Raw genomic sequence first — 21066 nt, forward strand, 5'->3', positions numbered from 1 at the left:
TTCTTCTTCTTCTTCTTCTTCTTCTTCTTCTTCTTCTTCTTCTTCTTCTTCTTCTTCTTCCCTGTGGCACTGATATGCCAGTTTGCGGTGGAAGGAAGGAATTGGGCCCTTTCCCGAAACTCAACTCCCGTCTCGTATGCCCGGCACCATTGCACAAATTCCATGTCCTGCCAGAGGATTCCTTTGTCTCTCTGATCATTTAATGCATTGAAAAAGCTTCCTTTAATTAGTTCCACGGTAGGGAGACTGCTGCCATCGCCATGACGACGGCGGGGTTTTGACGCCTCCCTTGGGAGGCGGGCCCAGCGGGTATCCTGGGAAGCATTGGCCTTCTTCTTCTTCTCTCTGTCTCTCCACTTTCTTCCTTGACCAGGTAGCCGAGAGGGGGCTGTCGGTGGCGTTGAGGCTTATTGGCTTTGATGGGTATTAAGCCTCATTAGTGCCTTTGATCCTTTGACGGAGGTCCTGCTAATGATGCACTCAAGTGGGCCCAATTTGGGGAGGGGGGTCTGGGAGGGATGGAGGGCATCGATGAAAAATTCATGGCGCCATCATTTAAACATGAGCGTTCCCCCAGGGAATTCCAGGCAGGGTGGTGGTGACGGCGGCTGTATTTTAATCTCATTTTATGGGTGAAATCTGTAGTTGTAGTGCAGAGAACAAAAAGACAACTGGCATGTGTGCCTGCACTAATTAAATATATGTCTGCTTTTCATCATGTGTTGTGATTTCCACAGATTTGTCTCTGTGCCAGTTTGATGTAGCCGTTAAGAGCGGCGGACTCTAATCCGGGAGAACCGGGTTGGATTCCCCACTCCTCCACTTGCAGCTGCTGGATGACCTTGGGCAAGCCATAGTTCTTTCAGAGCTGTTCTCTCAGGAGCAGTTCTCGAAAGAGCTCTCTCACCTCACAGTGTGTCTGTTGTGGGGAAGGGAACGGGAAAGGGACTGTTAACTGCTCTGAGACTCCTTCAGGTAGTGAAGGTCAGGGTATGAATCCAATCTCCTCCTCCTCCTCCTCCTCCTCCTCCTCCTTTTGAAGGCTGGGGAGAACCAGGTCTGAACCGGCCCACAAGCCATGACTCTCTTGGGGTTGTCTTGGGCCTCTCTCTCTTTCTGCCGCTCTCTTTCTCAGCCTGGCCTACCTCGTAGGCTTGTTGTTGTGAGGGTAAACCAGCAGAGAGAATGGTGTTGTAAGTAGTACCCACAAGGTAGAAAAGTGGGGTATAACTAGAGATGTAAAATTTCCAGAAATTTTGAAGCTCGGAAAAACCCCATTTTTTCCCGTTTTTTTTTTTTTGAGGGGAAACAGAAATTTTCAGAAAAAATGAAAAAATGCTACATTAGCACTTCTTTTTTCTTTTCCAGATTGAAAGTCATTCTGTTACTTTAGGAACATAAAATATGACTATGGACATTTTTACTTGGCATGAAATTATCACAACTAGCATATTAAAAATATAGTGTATCCAAACAATTATCACAAACAGAATACCCATCCACATGCAAAAACAAAACTGAAACCTTTTTATTGTCTTCTGACAATAGCACCTCCTAAAGGAAGAAATGCATCTTGTTCTTGCATTGGAGAGTTCAGTTTGTAACCTAGGACTTGCTTGTCCTCAGTGCACAGAAATTAGATCAATCTGATACCATACATATTTTTTGCCTACTTTAATTACATGAGGGTCCATCAGCACGGTCTGTTGGTAATCTAATTGGGCAGCAGCATTAACAAGCATCCGACTGCCCTGTGGCTAGGCAAATGCCAAAAGAAAGATAAAAGCTTTTTTAAAAAGATATTTCTTTGGTTTTAAAAAAAAAAAGGGGGGGGGGGGGGGGATGGATTTTCCCCGAATTTTTCCGGTGTTTTTTTTCCGGGCCATCACATCTCTAGATATAACTACGTCTACCAAAGACCATTAGGAACTATGTTCGCTCGCTAGGGCACCTGGCTGCTGTTAGGTTTTAGCAACATAAATCTTCTGTTTGGTTTACTTATGTTCCCCGACTTTCTCCCCAGTGGTGAGCCGAAGCAGCTTACATTATCCTCGAAAGAGGTCTCTCAGCCCCACCTGTGTGAGACAGGATGCTGGACTAGAGGGACCCTCACTGGTCTGATCCAGCAGGGCTCTTCTCAGGTTCTTATCAGCAGAAGACCTCGGCCTGATGCTCTTACAAAACAGTTTACCCTTCTTTAAAGCTCCACACAACTCTTCCTCACTTCTGAACTCTCTCACACTCTCTCACTCCCTCCTTAAAACGCCTCCCCTCCTCCACAAGGCAATAATCTGATTCTTGAGACCTTCTAATCAGATATATCAGGCTTAAAGAAATTTCAGCTGCCAGAAATTCAGTTCTCTGTTTGATGAGCTGGAGTCACATTGAGCTTGGGGAAACTAAGGGGGGGAGAGAGAGAGAGAAGAGGACAGGCAGGGCCATAAATCAAGGCTGCTGCTGAGGGATTATTTCACAGACCCCAGCAAATGAAACTGGAAGGAGGAAGGCAAGGAAGATAAGAGTGGAAAGCAGCAACTGCAGGAGATAACTCGTGCTGAGAGGAAAGGGGCATGTGAAGCAAAAAGCAGCCTTGGAAGAGCCAGGGAGAGCTCCCATAACAACCTAAGAAGAGCCCTGCTGGATCAGACCAGAGAGGGTCCACCCCCCCCACACAGGGGCCAGCCAGTTCCTCTGGAGGGCCAACAACAGGGCAGAGAGGCCGAGGCCTTCCCCTGAGAAGAACCCCAGAAGAGCCCTGCTGGATCAGACCAGTGAGGGTCCACCTAGTCCAGCCTCCTGTCTCACACAGGGGCCAGCCAGTTCCTCTGGAGGGCCAGCAACAGGGCAGAGAGGCCGAGGCCTTCCCCTGAGAAGAACCCCAGAAGAGCCCTGCTGGATCAGACCAGTGAGGGTCCACCTAGTCCAGCCTCCTGTCTCACACAGGGGCCAGCCAGTTCCTCTGGAGGGCCAGCAACAGGGCAGAGAGGCCGAGGCCTTCCCCGGATAAGAACATCAGAAGAGCCCTGCTGGGTCAGACCAGTGAGGGTCCCTCTAGTCCAGCCTCCCGTCTCACACAGTGGCCAGCTAGTTCCTCTGGAGGGCCAAGAACAGGGCAGAGAGGCCGAGGCCTTCCCCGATAAGAACCTCAGAAGAGCCCTGCTGGTGTCAGGTACTCCAACACACAGGACCTGCATAGGTTCAGTTTATTGATCAGAGTAGAGGATACTCCATGGACTTCTGTGTTAGGAATAACATAAGATGCATGAGCTAACAGTTATACCTCATTCGTATACGATCCCCTGATGAGCAGAGGCCAGTGAGCAAACACCTGCAAGTGCGGGGAAAAGCTAACGGACCCAGCGAGGGCGGGAGACTGGCAAAGGAGGCAAGACGGGGGAATCAAGGCGCTCAAGGCCATGGAGAGATAACAAGTCAACAGACAGAAGGCAGCTGCAGGGAAAAGCAGGGTGGCAAGGCGGCAGCACAGAGACATCTCATGGCGGTGCCAACCGACAGCAGGATCCGACCAGGGGTCCATCTAGTCCAGCATCCTGTCTCACGCAGTGGACAACTAATTCCTCTGGAGGGCCAACACCAGGGCTTAGAGGCCGAGGCCTTCCCCTGATGTTGCCTCCTGGCTCTGGGATTCAGAGGTTCACTGCCCCTGAATGTGGAGGTTCCCCATAGTCACCGTGGCTAGTAGCCACTGACAGACGTTTCCTCCACGAATCTGTCTAATCCTGAAGCAGCAAAAATCAGCAAATACCGTGCTACAGACTGTTGTGTATGGAATATAATGTATGAAGGTATTGAGCTTGAGTCTGACAAGGTATTGTAAACTGACCTATCAGAACAAAGGAAGTTCTGGAGGGAAGCAAAGTGATTGGTCTTTATGTACAGTAATTGATTGGATGTTATCTGACAGCTGGGCGTGGCTTGCCAAGCCCGGACTGTTTAAAAAGGATTCTGTTGCTCCATTGTTTGTCTCGTTCTGGTTCTTCTGACTTCGTGTTCAAATAAAGCTGTTATCACTGCTCACCTGCTGCCTCGAGTCTCGTATTTAAAGCAGACGATTATAAAATATCTCAAATAATTTTTTTATATATATTCTTGTTTTATATTTTCACTTTGGAGGAAGCTTTGAGCTCACTAAGAGAGACTTTTTGCAGCGTTGGATAAATATTTTGGTATTCGGCAACCTTGTGCTTGGAAATATCTGTTGAACTCCCTGAGGAAGACACTGAAACAGGAGGATATCTGGACCTCTGGTGGAGGAAGACTGAGCACTGATTCAAAATAGACTTAAAAGAGTCCTCCCTCTTAAAACTTTTGTATATTTAAGGAGGACTGATATTAACAAAAGGGTTGTGCAATATCTTTTGTGATATATTAAGAGACAGCACTTAGATGTTTTAATATATGATTCTTTCTATGTATTAAGGCTTATATGATAAATAATATATGGTGAATAAATATTTTGGTTTTGTAATCTTGAAACAGTACGGAAAGAGTACCGGGAGGCTGTGGACCCCAGCTTTTGTTAGGGCAGAATTTTGGTTTTGTTGTGTTTTGTACCAAGCCCACACAAACAGCCCGGAGATTTTCAGGGATGGTTTCGAATAGCACGTCCGCGATCCGACACAGTCCGTTTGTCACCCGTCAATACAGAGGAACCCTTTCATCAAATCCAATTCAGGGCAGTTGGCAGCGGACACACACAAAAAGGCCAACAGAAGGAAGGAAACGGCACGTTTCAATCCATTATTGATCAGCCCTTTCTTCCTCTCCGGCCTTTTTATTTTATGGGTTCGATAAGCCGAGAAGGTTGGCACGGCATCCGGTGGCTTGGACATGTAGCCACAAATGTCACCGCTGGAAATTGGGGAGGGAACGAGGCCAAACCTCCTCCTCCTCCTTCACATCCTGCCACCCACCCACCCCATTTCCCACAGTGTTAATTAGCCCAGTCAGCAGACCCCCAAATGTGTCAACTTGGCAGGACTGGCATCTCCCCTTCCCTGACCACGTAAGTTAAGAAATCAGAAAGGCAGGGAAGCTGCAGTTTTCCAGGAATTTGGCAGCACAGCACTCCACACGGCGTAGAACAGGGGTCCTCAACACGGTGCTTGGGGGCTCCATAGCAACTGCCAAGTGTTTTGAGGAAATGGGTAGAGATTTTTGTCCAGAAAGTTAAAAGCCCCCCCCCCCCGAACATTATAATCTCTCACTGTTGATGCCTGAAGCAGATCCCTGTGGAGGCCGTTTCAAAAGGTATTGGGGAGAATTCAGCTATCCCTGAAGGTTTTTTTTTTTACTTTTTGGATTTTTCTGCAAACCCAGGAAGTCTCCTGACTATGTAGAAAAAGTTGTTGGAGAAGAATGAGCCCCCTTTTGGTGGAAATAAGTATCCACACAGAGTGGCTATTAGATATGTAGATAACATCCATTGCTGGCTCTCATTTACAACAGACAAATGGAGCCTCCCGCTTCAGAGGCAAAATATCTGTGATCGTCAGGTGCTGATGAGCTGCTGATGGGCTGCTGATGGAGACACAATGCTGGCATAGTTGGAGCATTGGTCAGATCCAACATGGCGACACTTATGCGTTAACATTTGACAAATGGAAGCATAGGGGACAGGCTGATCGCTTGTCCACCATATATCCCATGTGATTTTATTATTTACACATACTGAACCAGACAACAGGTCCATCAAGGGCAGTATTGCCTACTCAGACAGGCAGCAGCTCTCCGGGGTCTCAGGCAAAGGTCTTTCACATCACCTGCTGCCTGGTCCTTTTAAGTGGAGACACCATGGATTGAACCTGGGGCCTTCTGCATGCCAAGCAGACACTCTTCCACTGAGCCACAGCCCCTCTTCTTGGCTCTCCAGAGTCTCAGGCTGAAAGATATTTCCCATCACCTCCTGCCTGGTCCTTTTAAATGAAGATGCCGGGGATTGAACCTGGGACCATCTGCATGCCAATCAGATGCTCTACCACTGAGCCACGCCCCTTCCCCATTACTATTCCTGGAGTTGTGTGGGATCAACACACCAACAAGCGGCCATGATAGCACACCAGTGACATATCAGCAGGCACCAGCTCAGGAAGGAGGGCTCCAGAGCAAACGAATCTATGCAGTAGCCAAGTCGCTCGCTCACAACTGTGATGCCAGGAGCTCACAAAGCAGAATTTTTGCTCACAAGACTCCACAGCTTAGAGGGAGCACTGCTGGCAACCCTAGACCCCGGGTCTGACTCAGTAGAATGCAGTTTCATGCACTAATGAAAGAAGACTACATTGCAGGGCAGCAGTACTGGCCAGCTCTGAGACGTCTCCGTTTTAAGCTGTTGTTTTTGGGGGTGGTACCCCCCGATGGGAGAAATGCAGATTTCAATATAAAGTCAAACCAAACATCGTCCCTCAAGGAAGGGCATGGGGGCTGTGGCTCAGTGGAAGTGCCTCTGCTTTGCATGCAGAAGGTCCCAGGTTCAATCCCCAGTGTCCTCTGTTAAAAAAAATAAGATCAGGTAGCAGGTGATGCGAAAGACCTCCGCCTGAGACCCTGAAGAGCCGTTGCCAGTCTGAGTAGACAGTACTGACTTAGATGGACCAAGGGTCCGATTCCGTTTAAGGCAGCTTCAGGTGTGCATTATTTGGGGAGGGGCTGTGGCTCAGTGGAAGAGTCTCTACTTCGCATTCAGAAGGTCCCAGGTTCAATACCCAGCATTTCTCCCTCTAAGCAGTGGAGTCTAGTGAGTAGGGATGGGCACAAACTGGCGCACTAACAAAAGTTCGTAGCGAATTTTTGCCAGTTCGTTGTTCACAAATGGAACTTCGCAAACTGAAGGGCTGCCGTGAACTTCCATGAATTTTAAGGCAGTTCATGGTGGTCTGTGAAGAGCAGAAAGCAGAGGTTTACAAAACCCTGCTTTGTGTTCTTCATGAAAACACCTGCGCTGCGAGGAGCAGAAAGCAGGGGTTTAAAGGGTTCCGAACCAGGAACTGAAACGAACTATAAAAATGTGGTTCGTGCCCATCCCTAAATGCCAACCATATATATACTTTGTGAGCTACTGGCATTAAAGTTGTGAGTGAGCCATTTGGCTACTGCATAAATTAGTTTGTTCTGGAACCATCCTTCCTGAGCTAAGACAAAGAATGTGTGAGACGGAGGCTAAAAAACTGTGAACTAGCTCACACTAACTCTGAACTAGCTCACACTAACTCAGCTTAGAGGGAACACTGATCCCCAGCATCCCCAGTTACAAAAAATGACCAAGCAGTAGGTGATGTGAAAGACCTCTGCCTGAGACCCTAGAGAACTATGGGGAGAGTCTGTGGCCCAGTGTAGAGCCTCTGCTTGGCATGCAGAAGGTCCCAGGTTCAATTCCTGGTATCTCCAGTTAAAAGGACCAGGCAGCAGGTGATGCGAAAGAACTCTGTGTGAAACCCGAGAGAGCCGCTGCCAGTCTAAGTAGACATTAGTGACCTTCATGGACCGATGATCTGATTCAGTGGCCCCTGCCACACGGCAGGGGAAAAGCCCTTTAAAGCGCGGCTTTTAAAAGCCGCGCCAACGTTGATACGGCTCGGCGGGATCCCACGGATCCCCCGGCCGAGCCGCCTTTTCTCCCCGGCGCGATCAAACGCCGGAGAGAAAAGACGGCTCTAACCGGGAGCCGGCCGATCTGCGCATGTCGGAGCATGCGCAGTTCGGCTCCGGCCCGGGGTTGAGCCGGCGCAAGGGAGCGCCGGCGATCAGACGCCCGGGAAGAGGCGCCTCATCCATTTGAACCACCGAGGTAGGTGGTTCAGTTTGAGGCGGTTCTTCCCGGGTTTGGGCCAGTTTGGAGGCGGAAGCAGAACGCTTCCCAGATGTTGTGGTGTGATCGCGCTGCTTTGATCCGCCTCCAAACTGTCCCGTTCCCGGGCCAAATCGCCTCGTGTGAATGGGGCCAGTATAAGGCAGATTCATGCGTCTTCCCATGGGCACTGCACCCACCGTACAGAACACGTCTAGCCCTCGCCTTCTGCTCCTGTGTTTTCAAGTTCAGGACCTCGCGGCATCCTGTTCCGGTGGCCGAGGCTTCCGCTGTCTACTCGCCGCAGGCCTCTGAAGCCAGCCCAGGAAAGCAAACCGTTTCCCCCATCCTCGCCGCCACTTATCTTTCACAGTTGCCTTGGCAACGCAGGGCATTAACAAGTGGCGGCGGCTGTCTTCCTCTCCTGGGTAAGGAACGGAACGTGGGCATTGGGCTTATTGGTTTACCGGCAGGCAGGGCCGTTTGTCATCCGGAGAGAGGCGGTGGCGGCGGGGTTCATGCCCAGCCGTCTGTACCGCGGCGCTGCCACCAAGTCCTTAGGTGCCTCTCTGTTAACTGATTACTGGCGTCCGAGAAATATTCAGCGCCTCTCCAATAAAATCCGAGTGGAAGCACTGATTTAAGAGCTTGGCTGGGACCTCATCCCCTCATTGTCGGCACAAGATAAGGAAGACTCACTGTGCCAAGAGGCCTCTTTCTAAGACTAGAAGGGGCTTTAAGGACCTCTCTTGGCTTTAGAGTACCCGGCTGGTGTTATCTCCCTTTTAATGCTTTAACAAAGAGGCTCCCCCCACCCCCCACCCCTGCAGGGCTCTTGTCTCCCTTGTCTCTGTGGCTTTCATCCACTCCACCTCGACGGGTGGTCAGCAGATGGGGGTCTCTTTCTCTGCTGAAGCACAGACACCGACCAATGCTCCCTCTAAGCTGCAGAGTCTTGTGAACAAAAATTCTGTTTTGTGAGTTACTGGCATTAAAGTGGTGAGCGAGCGATTTGGCTACTGCATCAATTAGTTTGCTCTGGAGCCCTCCTTCCTGAGCGAAGACAAACAATGTGTGAGCCGGAGGCTAAAAAACCGTGCGCTCGCTCACACTCACTCAGCTCAGACGGAACGCTGATACCGGCCAATCACAAAGGTCATCCTGCCCAGAACCGAGCAGCTGGTTCAGTGCCGAGTGGCCTCCAAAAACCATGGCACTATTTCGAGACATTATTTCTAAAAGAGCACTGCTGGATCAGAGCACTGGTCCACCTTGTTCAGCCTCCTGTCTCACGCAGTTCCTCTGGAGGGACAACAACAGGGCAGAGCGGCAGAGCCCCTCATACGAATATCAGAAGAGCCCTCCTGGATTAGACCAGTGAGGGTCCATCTAGTCGAGCCTCCTGTCTCACGCAGTTCCTCTGGAGGGCCAGCAACAGGGCATGGAGGCCGAGGCCTTCCCCTGAGAAGAACTTCAGAAGAGCCCTGCTGGATCAGACCAGTGAGGGTCCATCTAGTCCAGCCTCCTGTCTCTCACACGGTGGCCAGCCAGTTCCTCTCGAGGGACAACAACAGGGCAGAGCGGCAGAGCCCCTCATACGAATATCAGAAGAGCCCTCCTGGATTAGACCAGTGAGGGTCCATCTAGTCCAGCCTCCTGTCTCACACAGGGGCCAGCAAGTTCCTCTGGAGGGCCAGCAACAGGGCATGGAGGCCGAGGCCTTCCCCTGAGAAGAACTTCAGAAGAGCCCTGCTGGATCAGACCAGTGAGGGTCCATCTAGTCCAGCCTCCTGTCTCACACAGGGGCCAACCAGTTCCTCTGGAGGGCCAACAACAGGGCATAGAGGCCGAGGCCTTCCCCTGATAAGAACCTCAGAAGAGCCCTGCCAGGTCAGACCAGTGGTCTTCTTCTTCTTCGGCATTATGGAACAGGCTGCTTGAGGAGGTCCAGAAGGGGAACTGAATTTTATGACACAAGAGGTACGCGAGCAAGAGAAGGGAACATGCACACACACCACCATCTCCAGGAATTTTCCAGTCAGCTTTCTGAATCAACGCTCTCTTGACACGGAGCAAGGCTGGGAAAGAGGTTGTGGAAGGTAAACTGCTTTTGAGGGGAGAAGATTAAGACTCCCTTCAACCCGCTGCAGACTCTGTGCTCTAAAACTGGGCCCAGCGCAGTTTGGCGTGCCACTGAGCTGACCCAGCGTCGTAGATGGTAGAGACTGAGAGGCTGGGAGGCTTACGACTGCTGTGAGATTCGAACTCGGAACTCTGGTACAACAGCTGAACATCATGTGGCCAAACGTGGAGGCGGAGGGACCGGTGCGCGCATACAGGGCCCCAGCGTGTGCAGAACGCTGCGCGGCGTGTCAGCAGGCTGCTTTTCCCGCCTGGCCCGGCAGAGGCACTGCGGCCCACTCTGTCTGCCAACCTGGCACCTCACGTGGGCACTCCTCTTGCCGGGAATCGATCCTTTAAGTGCCCTGCGCTCCTGCGGGACTCAGGGAGGAATTAATGTGGGAGGGGGGAGGAGTGACTCAGGGCCGGAGACTCCAGCCGGGCGAGGCCGTTCCTGAGGGAGCCCCGCCTCAGCCGTGTTCCACCGGCGAGCGGTTTCGTCCCGCACGGTGTACAGACTGTCTCTGCCGAAGTGGCTCCTGTTGCTATGGCAACAGCAGGGAGCAACAGGCAGTGAGGCCTTCATTTCCTCATGCCCTGGTGACGGCTCTCTGCGTGCCAGAAACAGGGAGATGGCACCGTTCCCTGTTGTGAAAGGCCACCTGGTGACCTTTTGCTTGACACACAGGTTAGGAGCCTTGCCAGGTCGACAGAAAGAAGGCAGGGCTGCGTTGGGCCCGCTCGCATCCTCCCCCAACCGGAGTTGTGGAGGCCGCACTTGACGCGAGCATCCGTGCTTCACAGGAAGCGCTGGTCTCATAAGAACATCAGAGAAGCCATGTTGGATCTGGCCAGTGGCCCATCCAGTCCAACACTCTGTGTCACACAGGGGCCAAACCCCAGGTGCCATCAGGAGGTCCAGCAGTGGGGCCAGGACTCCAGAACTCCAGAAGCTTTCCCACTGTTGCCTCCCAAGTACCAAGAAGACATAGCATCACTGCCCCAGACATAAGAACATAAGAGAGAAGCCAATGCCGGATCAGGCCAATGGCCCATCCAGTCCAACACTCTGTGTCACACAGTGGCCAAAAACACCAGGTGCCCTCAGGAGGTCCAGCAGTGGGGCCAGGACTCCAGAAGCTCTCCCACTGTTGCCCCCCCAAGCAGCAAGAAGACAGAGCATCACTGCCCCAGACACAAGAACACAAGAGAGAAGCCATGTTGGATCAGGCCAATGGCCCATCCAGTCCAACACTCTGTGGCACACAGTGGCCAAAACTCAGGTGCCATCAGGAGGTCCACCAGCAGGGCCAGAATGCCAGAAGCCCTCCCACTGTTGCCCCCCCAGCACCAAGAAGACAGAGCATCATTGCCTCAGATGTACGATCATAAGAGAAGACATGTTGGAACAGGCCAATGGCCCATCCAGTCCAACACACTGTCACGCAGTGGCCAAAAACCAGGGGCCATCAGGAGGTCTACCAGCGGGGCCAGAACTCCAGAAGCCCTTCCACTGTGGGCTCCCCAGGCACCAAAAAGACAGAGCATCACTGCCCCAGACGTAAGAACATAAGAGAGAAGCTCTGTTGGATCAGGCCAGTGGCCCATCTAGTCCGTGTCACACAGTGGCCAAAACCCAGGGGCCATCAGGAGGTCCATCAGTGGGGCCAGAACTCCAGAAGTCCTCCCACTCTTGCTCCCCCAAGCACCAAGAAGACAGAGCATCACTGCCCCAGACAGAGTGTTCCATCTGTACCTTGTGGCTTATAGCCACCAATGGACCTTACGACAGTGGACCGTGTAGGGCACTCTCTCTATCCCTGCATGCCTGCCAGAGAAGCGCAGGGATCGGCACCACACTCAGTAAATGGGGAGGGCACAGACAGGCCTCTTGGTTTTCCCCACTGCCTCTTGTGAGCTGGAGACATGGCCCAAAATACACCTAGACCTCTATTCGAGGGGTCGCCTACCTTTCTGAGCCTATGGGCACCTTTGGAATTCTGACACAGGGTGGTGGGCGGAGCCACAAAACAGCTACCACAGGAGGTGGAGCCAGCCATAAAATGGCCACTGCAGGGGGCGGAGCCGCGCACACAGAGAAAGTCCAAGTGCAGGGGATAAGAGCAGTATTTCTTTTAAAAAAAACCACACTGGGAATCAGGAGTGCGAATACAACCAACACCGTTTTGGCAGCAGCCACCATAAACAATGTTATTTGAACCTGCACAGCCAATCACATCTCCAGTGGCCAACGAGAACCCTTGCTGCGAAAGAGCCCTACTTGGCCCCACCCACTTTTTTGGCAAATGGATCTTCATTACCACCTGACAAAGCACAAGGGCAGGAACCTGTATAAAAAGTTGGCAGCCCGACAGAATAACTCCTGCTCTGTTGGCACCATGGCGTAGAATCACAGAACCATAGAGCTGGCCCTACAGAGGCCATCTAGTCCAGCCCCCTGCTTAATGCCGGATCAGCCTAGATCAGGGGTGGCCAAACTGAGGCTCGGGAGCCGCATGCGGCTCTTTCACGCCTATTGTGTGGCTCCCGGCAGGGCGGCCAGGGAAGCGGAATATCATTAGCAAACAAATACCATTGGACAAATAAATATCACTGTCTGAGGGGCCACTCAGAGCCAAGATGCAGACGCAGAGCTGAAATTGGATCAGGTGGCCGGTAAGATCGATGGATGGAAGCAAATGAGCATGTAAATGCAAGAGTTAACAAAGAGATGTAAGAATGTGCCACCGCGAGATGTGCCACTGGACCCAAACTTCGTTCCTTTGCATATTTAGTATCTGAAGAAGTGAGTAGGGACTCACGAAAGCTCCTCCCCTGCTGCAAATTTTGTTATTCTTTAAGGCAGGGGTCATTTCGTAGAAAAAGAGGTGCAGGCGCTCATTAGCATAGCTCATTAGCATAACTTATTTGCATATGCCACACCCCATGACATCACCGGAAGTGTGTCAGAAGGCAACACCCACTGCAATTTACCGATCTGCTTCTCGCTCCTCATGGCCTGGGGCTGCTGGGAGCAGGGGGTGGGGCTTGTTGCATGTGCCCGCCCCCTGGGCTCTTTACTGCCGGAGTTCCGCTCCTGTGCGCTCCTACAGGAAATCACCCCTGCTTTAAGGTGCTCCTGGACTCTGGCTCTTTTCTGCTGCTACAGACAGACTAACACAGCTACCCATTTTGATTTATGGAAGGCACCACATTTAGCCGTACACAATAGGAATCCATCAGCCTTGTGATAGGACAGATGGACTCCCATTCTAGCAGCATCTGATGAAGTGAGCAGTGACTCACGAAAGCTCCTCCCGAGGCACAAATTTTGTTAGTTTTTCAGGTGCTCCTGGACTCTAGCTCTTTTCTCCTGCTACAGACAGACTAACACAGCTACCCGTCTTGATCTATCTGTGTATTACAAATATTTCACTTCTAATCCCTTCTCCAAATTTCCCACGAGATTCGGCTTTTTGGAAAGGCAATCCAGCGCTTACTTTTGCAGATTAGATTCAGAGGGCGTCTCTTTCTGGCTAATCAAGGATTTCCATTTGCCAGTGAATCGCTAGGACCGAAAACACATATTTCAAATCCCAAATCCCCCAGACAGGAACCACTACACATTACAAAAGAGGCACTCCTTGATTACACAAGGGTGTAAACAACACACAGGATTTTTTTCCATACTTGAAATCCTTCCCAGTTTGCAGGCTGAACGGTTGCCAGTGAAACGCGGGATGGGTCATTTCGATGCCTGGATTGCCATCTCATTTTAAGCCTCCCTGGACTCTAATCTGGGAGAACCGAGTTTGATTCCCCACTCCTCCACTTGCAGTTGCTGGTGTAACCTTGGGTCAATTACAAGTTCTCTGAGCTGTTCTCTCATTGAGCAGTCCTCAATAGAGCTCTCTCAGTCCCACCTACCTCACAGGGTGTCTGTTGTGGGGAGGGGAAGGGATAGGAGTTTGTAAGCCGCTCTGAGACTCCGAGTGAAGGGTGGGGTATAAATCCAATCTCCTCCTCCTCCTCCTCCTCCTCCTCTTCTTCTTCTTCAATGGCTGCAGGCAAGCAGGAAAACCACAACAGGCCGCTTTCCCCAGCTCTAAGGAACAGGGTAGCCATCTGTGCAAGTAACCCTCTAATTAGAAGCCTGGGTAAAAAGATGTATTTTCACATGGAGCCCAAAAGAAACTGAAGTAGATACCAGGCAAGCCTGAAGACAGAGGGAATTCCAAAGGTGAGGGGCCACCACTGAAAATGCCCCGTCTCTAGCCTGCCACCTGCCTCACCTCTGAAAGTGGGGATACAGAAAGCAGGAATTGAGAAGAAGGTCTTAAACGCAGGGCTGGACAATACGGGAGGAAACCCCGTCCCCAAGCCATTTAGGGCTGCAAAGGTAGGAACCAGCGTTTTAAATTGTGCCTGGAAACGCAAACCATGGAAATCATGGAAAGTAAAGTCAATTAGGCACTCCGTGAAATTGCTGAGCCGCCAGGTTAGAACGGATAAAGGGAAGTCCTTCTTCACCCAAAGAGTGCTTCACACATGGAATTCACAGCCACAGGAGGTGGCGGCGGCTACAAGCATGGATGGCTGCAAGAGGGAATTAGATAAGCATATGGAGCAGAGGTCCATCAGTGGCTATTAACCACAAGGTACAGATAGGGACTCTCAGTCTGGGGCAAGGGATGCTCTGTATTCTTGGTGCTTGGGGGGGGCAAGAGTGGGAGGGCTTCTAGTGTCCTGGCCCCACTGCTGGACCTCCTGATGGCCCCTGGTATTTTTGGCCACTGTGTGACATAGAGTGTTGGACTGGATGGGGTGTTGGCCTGATCCAGCATTGGCTTCTCTTATGTTCTTACGTTCTCTTATGATGGACTAGTTGGCCCTGGAGGTCCCTTCCATGATTCTATGATGCTGACTACCCACCTGAAAACTGCTTTGGATGATTATCGAAGAGCAAAACCACCTTTCGAATACATACCGCCAATAACATCCCCCCCCCTCCCGTTTTTAACTGCCTTTTGCCAAGAACGTGCTCCACTGTGCGTAATCTTCACTCCGGCTGCTCGGCGCACACGCCGGCTCTACATACTGTTTTCTCCAGCCAAACGCTGACTGATGCTGAGTTGTCAGACAACCACCACCTGCAGAGAAACCTCCCCCCCCCTTCATCTCCATTAACGTTACAAGCAGAGACCAAGCGCCCACGCTCCTCCCTCGGCTTCCACGCCACGCAAAGACTTCTACTGGGAAAAGCTTTGCCTTGTTTTGTCTCTGATGCTCCTGGTAAAAAGCAGATCAGTCACCCGCCTTCTCTCCAGCGCCACAGACGCCGACATCTGAGCCTTCTGCAATTCTCACATCTGCAGCTCAAAGTAAGGACGCGAGCACTCGCTCCGATCCCCTGCGGCCAAGCTGAACGCGTTTCTGAAAGACGCCGGCCGTATTTGAGTGCAGGTGCCTCACGGACGCTTAGGGCTCTACCCACTAACAGTGCCAGGCGTGGATGTCTTTGTACCCATTTTGGGCTCTCAGACCCAGTTCTCACTTCTAGGAAGAAGAAGAGGAAGAAGAGATTGGAGTCTCAGAGCGGTTTATAATCTCCTTCCCTTCCTCTCCCCACAACAGACACCTTTACCAGTGAACTACAACCTTTCCTAAATATGTAAGTGAGCACACAATACTGCCTTATACTGAATCAGATCCTTGGTCTATTGAGGTCAGTATTGTCTACTCTGACGGGCAGCTGCTCTGCAGCATCTCAGGCAGAGGTCTTTCACATCACCTACTGCCAGATCTTTTAGCGGGAGATGCTGAGGGTTGACCCTTGGACCTTCTGTACGCCAGTCGGATGCTGTACCACAAAAGAAGAAGAAGAAGAAGAAGAAGAAGAAGAAGAAGAAGAAGAAGAAGAAGAAGAAGAAGAAGAAGAAGAAGAAGAAGAAGAAGAAGAAGAAGAAGAAGAAGAAGAAGAAGAAGAAGAAGAAGAAGAAGAAGAAGAAGAAGAAGAAGAAGAAGAAGAAGAAGAAGAAGAAGAAGAAGAAGAAGAAGAAGAAGAAGAAGAAGAAGAAGAAGAAGAAGAAGAAGAAGAAGAAGAAGAAGAAGAAGAAGAAGAAGAAGAAGAAGAAGAAGAAGAAGAAGAAGAAGAAGAAGAAGAAGAAGAAGAAGAAGAAGAAGAAGAAGAAGAAGAAGAAGAAGAAGAAGAAGAAGAAGAAGAAGAAGAAGAAGAAGAAGAAGAAGAAGAAGAAGAAGAAGAAGAAGAAGAAGAAGAAGAAGAAGAAGAAGAAGAAGAAGAAGAAGAAGAAGAAGAAGAAGAAGAAGAAGAAGAAGAAGAAGAAGAAGAAGAAGAAGAAGAAGAAGAAGAAGAAGAAGAAGAAGAAGAAGAAGAAGAAGAAGAAGAAGAAGAAGAAGAAGAAGAAGAAGAAGAAGAAGAAGAAGAAGAAGAAGGGAAGAGAAGAGATTGGATTTATACCCCGCCCTTCACTACCCAAAGGTGTCTCAGAGCGGCTTACAAATGTCAAGGCAGGGGCAGGCATGACAACCAACTCCTTTCCCTTCCCCTCCCCACAACAGGCACCCTGTGAGGACGGTGGGGCTGAGAGCTCTGACAGAAACGGCTCTTTTTCAAGAACAGCTCTTATCAGAACTACAGCTTGCCCAAGGTCATCCAGCCAGCTCCAAGTGGAGGAGTGGGGACTCAAACCCGGTTCTCCCAGATTAGAGTCCGCGCACTTAAGCATGGCTCCATGTGGGACCAGCAGGGGGGGGGACTCTCATGGCGAGCCATTCACCTTTCCCTTTGCTTGCTCCCCTTCTCCTTGCTGACCCCCTCCCCCCCCCCAAGTCTCTGCTCAACACGACTTTTCCACTTTTCCGTGCCAAGCACCAGCTCATCCTTTGGGGAGGCAAAACTCCCATCCAGTCCTCCTCCTCCACCGCCTTTATCTGCTCCGGGCATCCGTGTCAAGGGCTGGGCCGCAGGGCGCCCTGCCAAGGGAAATTTGCTCTAACCGACTTCCTAGAAACACCAGGAACGACACCAGGGAACCTGGCACGGCTGGTGCCACCTGGGATGTAAACAGAGAGAAACCATCCCGATGATGCGTAAGTGGCCAGGCTGCTGGCCGGGGCGGAGGGGGGGCCGGAGCGGAGTCCGGCTGTGTGGCCGATCCATCTGGTCGCTCCGAAAAGGCCGCGCTCCGAATGGGCTGGTCTGCCGCCTGGCTCCTCTCCACCCCTTCCCTCTTTTATGCAATCCATATTCGGCGGCGGGCCCATTTGGCAGCGAATCTCCTTTCCCCTACAGCGCTTAGCAGAATTTTAAAAGCTTCGTAAAGCGGGAGGGAGATCGGTCAGATCCTGAGCATCAGCAAAATTCCCACTCGCCAATTCATCTCCGTGAAATTCCTATCGATCCGGTGCATTTTCGTCCCTCCCCCCCCTTTCCTTCGCAGAGATCAGGGCAACGTACGCGGCTGCCCCTCCCCCGTTCCATCCTCCTAGCGACCCTGTGAGGTAGGTCAGGCCAAGAGAGGGCGACGGGCCTACGGTCAAGCCAAGTGAGATTTGAACCTCATCTCTGATACTCTAGCCCAGGGGTCCCCAACGTGGCGCCCTGGGGCGCCATGACAGCAACCAATACCTTTCCCGGCATTTGTCAAGTGCTTTCAGAAAGCCGGCGTGGGGCCAGGTGGAGTTTTTGACCAAGGCTTCTGATTGGCCCCTGGAAATCTTGACGAGCTGTATAGATTAAAAGATTTCAAGCAAGATCTTGCTCCCCTGACGTTTTGTGTTCTGTGGCTGCCATTTTGTGGCTGGCTCCCACAGCAGCCATTTTGTTGCTGGCTCCACCTCCCGCGGCAACCATTTTGTCACTGGCTCCACCTCCCGCCGCAGCCGTTTTGTCTTTGCGCCCACCACCCTGTGTTAGAATTTCGAAGGCCCCCACAGGTTCAAAAAAATTGTGCACCCCGCCACTGTACCTCACTGGCTCAGTTCTTTGAAAGCTGAAGTAGGCAAACGTTAAATCTCCCCCCCCCGCTCCGTCTGGCGTCTTTCCCTCCACGTAAGACTACGAGAAGGACTTTGTGGGATCAGACCCTCACATCTATGGGGCTTTCATCAACATGTGCTCCCAAGAAGCCCGCCAGCAGCCAGCGGGCATGCTCAGCGTGGGACGAAGGAGAACTGGGTTCAAATCCTCACTCTACCAAAAAGTTCGCTTGGGTGACTTTGGGCCAGTCACACTTCAAAGAAGGAGGAGGAGGAGATTGGATTTATACCCTGCACTTCACTACCCAAAGGAGTCTCAGAGCGGCTTACAGTCTCCTTTCCCTTCCCCTTCCCACAACAGACACCCTGTGAGGTAGGCGGGCTGAGAGAGCTCTGACAGAAACGTCTCTTTTTCAAGAACAGCTGTGCCAGAACTATGGCTTGCCCAAGGTCATCCAGCAGGTGCAAGTGGAGGAGTTCGGAATCAAACCCAGTTCTCCCAGATTAGAGTCCGCGCACTTACAGAAGAAGAGGAGGAGGAGACGACTGGATTTATACCCCACTCTTCACTACCCAAAGGAGTCTCAGAGTGGCTTACGGTCTCCTTTCCCTTCCCCTCCCCACACCAGGCACCCTGCGAGGGAGGTGGGGCTGAGAGAGCTCTTCCGACTGCCCTTGAGAGAACAGCTCTGAGAGAACTTGTGACTGACCCAAGGTCACACCAGCAGCTGCATGTGGCGGCGTGGGGAATCAAACCCAGTTATTCCAGATTAGTGTCTGCACTCGTTAACCACTACAGCAAACAGCACAACCTGCCTCACAGGGTTGTTCTGAGGATAAGAGGGAGGAGAGGCGCCCCCCCCTCCAATGTTCCCTCTAAGCTGTAGAGTCTTGTGAGCAAAAATTCTGCTTTGTGAGCTACCGGCATCAAAGTGGTGAGCAAACAATTTGGATACTGCATCAATGAGTTTGCTCTGGAGCCATCCTTCCTGAGCGGACACAAAAATGTGTGAGCCGGAGGCTAGAGAATTGTGAGCTAGCTCACACTAACTCAGCTTAGAGGGAACACTGCCCCCCTCCCATACGCTCCCTTGTTAGACACTTGTTAGATCAAAGTAGTAGGATCCATCTGACAGCAAACTACACATAGCCGCACAGACCACAGTCCCTAACAATTCATCCAAGTAGCTCTGAGAATCATTTCGTGCAACTCTATTGCCCACATAGAGAAGCCCTCCTGTATGATTCGGTTTTGCACAGTTTGTGGAAAGCCAGGAGAGCGGGGAGCTTCCCGACCTCCTCGGGGAGACCGTTCAGAAAGACCCGGCGGCAAACAACCCCGCCGTCTCGTCCCTCCCCAGCCTTGGCTTCGGAGATGTACTGCCTTCGGACATGGAAGCTCCACTGAGCTACCACAAACCGGTAGGCCGAACTTTCGCGAAGCGTTCAAAACCATCAGCGAATTCCGAAAGTTAACCCCGCCGGCGCTAGGAGCAGACGTGGCCAAGCGGTGGGGAAACCACCAAACCGAGCAGCGGCGGAGGACTTACTTTTGGCCGTCCTCCGCGAGCTGCCCATCCATGCCGGCGAGGGGCCGCCGCCTCTCCATTCACAAGCCTGCCAGTTTCTCCCGTGGGCGAGGGGGGAGGCCCGCGCGGCGTCTCCTTCGGAATCCGGAGGGGAGCTGGAGCCGGCCGAGGCTCTTCCCTCCTCTGCCTCTCCTGCCGATTAATCATTAATGGCCTCCCCGGCCTGACAAGCACCGAGGCGGCTGGCAGTGCCAGAGTTCGCAGCGTGTCAGGAGCGGTACTGGAACAGACAGAACCATCCGGAAGCCGATGCACCGCTCTGCACCATCCCGGGAAGGGTTTCCCCTTCTACGATGTGGCGGCGACGGCCCGACGGAGGAAACAAACCCTGGAACTGGTTGGCCGGGAAGCCATCTACCAGGAGTCGGCCCCCCCTGTCCCCCTGGCACCAACGGCCCCGCCCCCACGCACTGACTGGAGGAGAGCGCTCTGGGCGGGGCCTATCTCTCAATATAAAGGCAGATCCGTCCTCTAGTTGAGGACAGCCGCTCTCCAGGGTCTCAGGCGGAGAGGTCTTTCACATCACCTACTGTGTGGCCCTTTCTAACTGGAGGGGCCAGGGATTGGACCTGGGACCTTCTGCATGCCAAGCAGAGACTCTGCCACTGAGCCACGGCCCCTCTCTGTGGCTCTCCAGGGTCTCAGGCAGAGGTCTTTCACATCACCTCCTGCCTGGTCCTTTTAAATGGAGATGTTGGGGATTAAACCGGGGACCTTCTGCATGCCAAGCAGAGGCTCTTCCACTGAGCCACGGCCCCTCTTTACAGCTCTCCAGGGTCTCAGGCAGAGGTCTTTCGCATCACATCCCACCTGGTCCTCTTAACTGGAGATGTTGGGGATTGAACCCTGGACCTTCTGCATGCCAAGCAGAGGCTCCTCCACTGAGCCACAGCCCCTCTTTACAGCTCTCCAGGGTCTCAGGAAGAGGTCTTTCCCATCACCTCTTGCCTGGTCCTTTTAACTGGAGATGCTGGGGATTGAACCCGGGACCTTCTGCATGCCAAGCAGAGGCTCCTCCACTGAGCCACAGCCCCTCTCCATGGCTCTCCAGGGTCTCAGGCTGAGGTCTTTCACATCACCTTCTATCTGGTCCTTTCAACGGGAAATGTTGGGGATTGAACCCTGGACCTTTTGCATGCAAAGCAGAGGCTCCACCACTGAGCCACCAGCCCTCTCTTTACAGTTCTCCAGGGTCTCAGGCAGACGTCTTTCGCATCACCTACTGCCTGGTTCTTTTTCACTGGAGATGCCAGGGATTGAACCTGGGGCCTTCTGCATGCCAAGCAGAGGCTCTACCACTGAGCCCCCGAGGTCTTTCACCAAATCTACTACCCAGTCCTTTAACGGAAGATGCCGGGGATTGAACCCGGGGCCTTCTGGATGCCAAGCAGAGCCTCTACCACTGAGCCCCTGAGTCTTTCACCAAATCTACTACCCAGTCCTTTAACAGAAGATGCCGGGGATTGAACTTGGGGCTTTCTGCACGCCAAGCAGAGGTTCTTCCACTGAGCCACTGAAGTCCTTTCACATCACCTCCTGCCTGGTCCTTTT

At 52.0% G+C, this 21066-nt stretch overlaps 1 protein-coding gene across 1 annotated transcript in view; it reads right to left on the reverse strand.

The window, feature by feature from the left end:
* Window positions 1-19508, reverse strand: part of LOC107109763 (beta-arrestin-1) — an 86567-nt gene extending 67059 nt beyond the window's left edge. The window contains exon 1 of the mRNA XM_015410457.1: window positions 19477-19508. Within this exon, the coding sequence (XP_015265943.1) occupies window positions 19477-19508 (32 nt within the window). The remainder of the gene's footprint in view (window positions 1-19476) is intronic.
* Window positions 19509-21066: the final 1558 nt, after the last annotated feature.

This window comes from Gekko japonicus, unplaced genomic scaffold (genome assembly GCF_001447785.1).
Source record: "Gekko japonicus isolate JY-2015 unplaced genomic scaffold, Gekko_japonicus_V1.1 scaffold2086, whole genome shotgun sequence".
Taxonomy (NCBI): Eukaryota; Metazoa; Chordata; class Lepidosauria; order Squamata; family Gekkonidae; genus Gekko; species Gekko japonicus.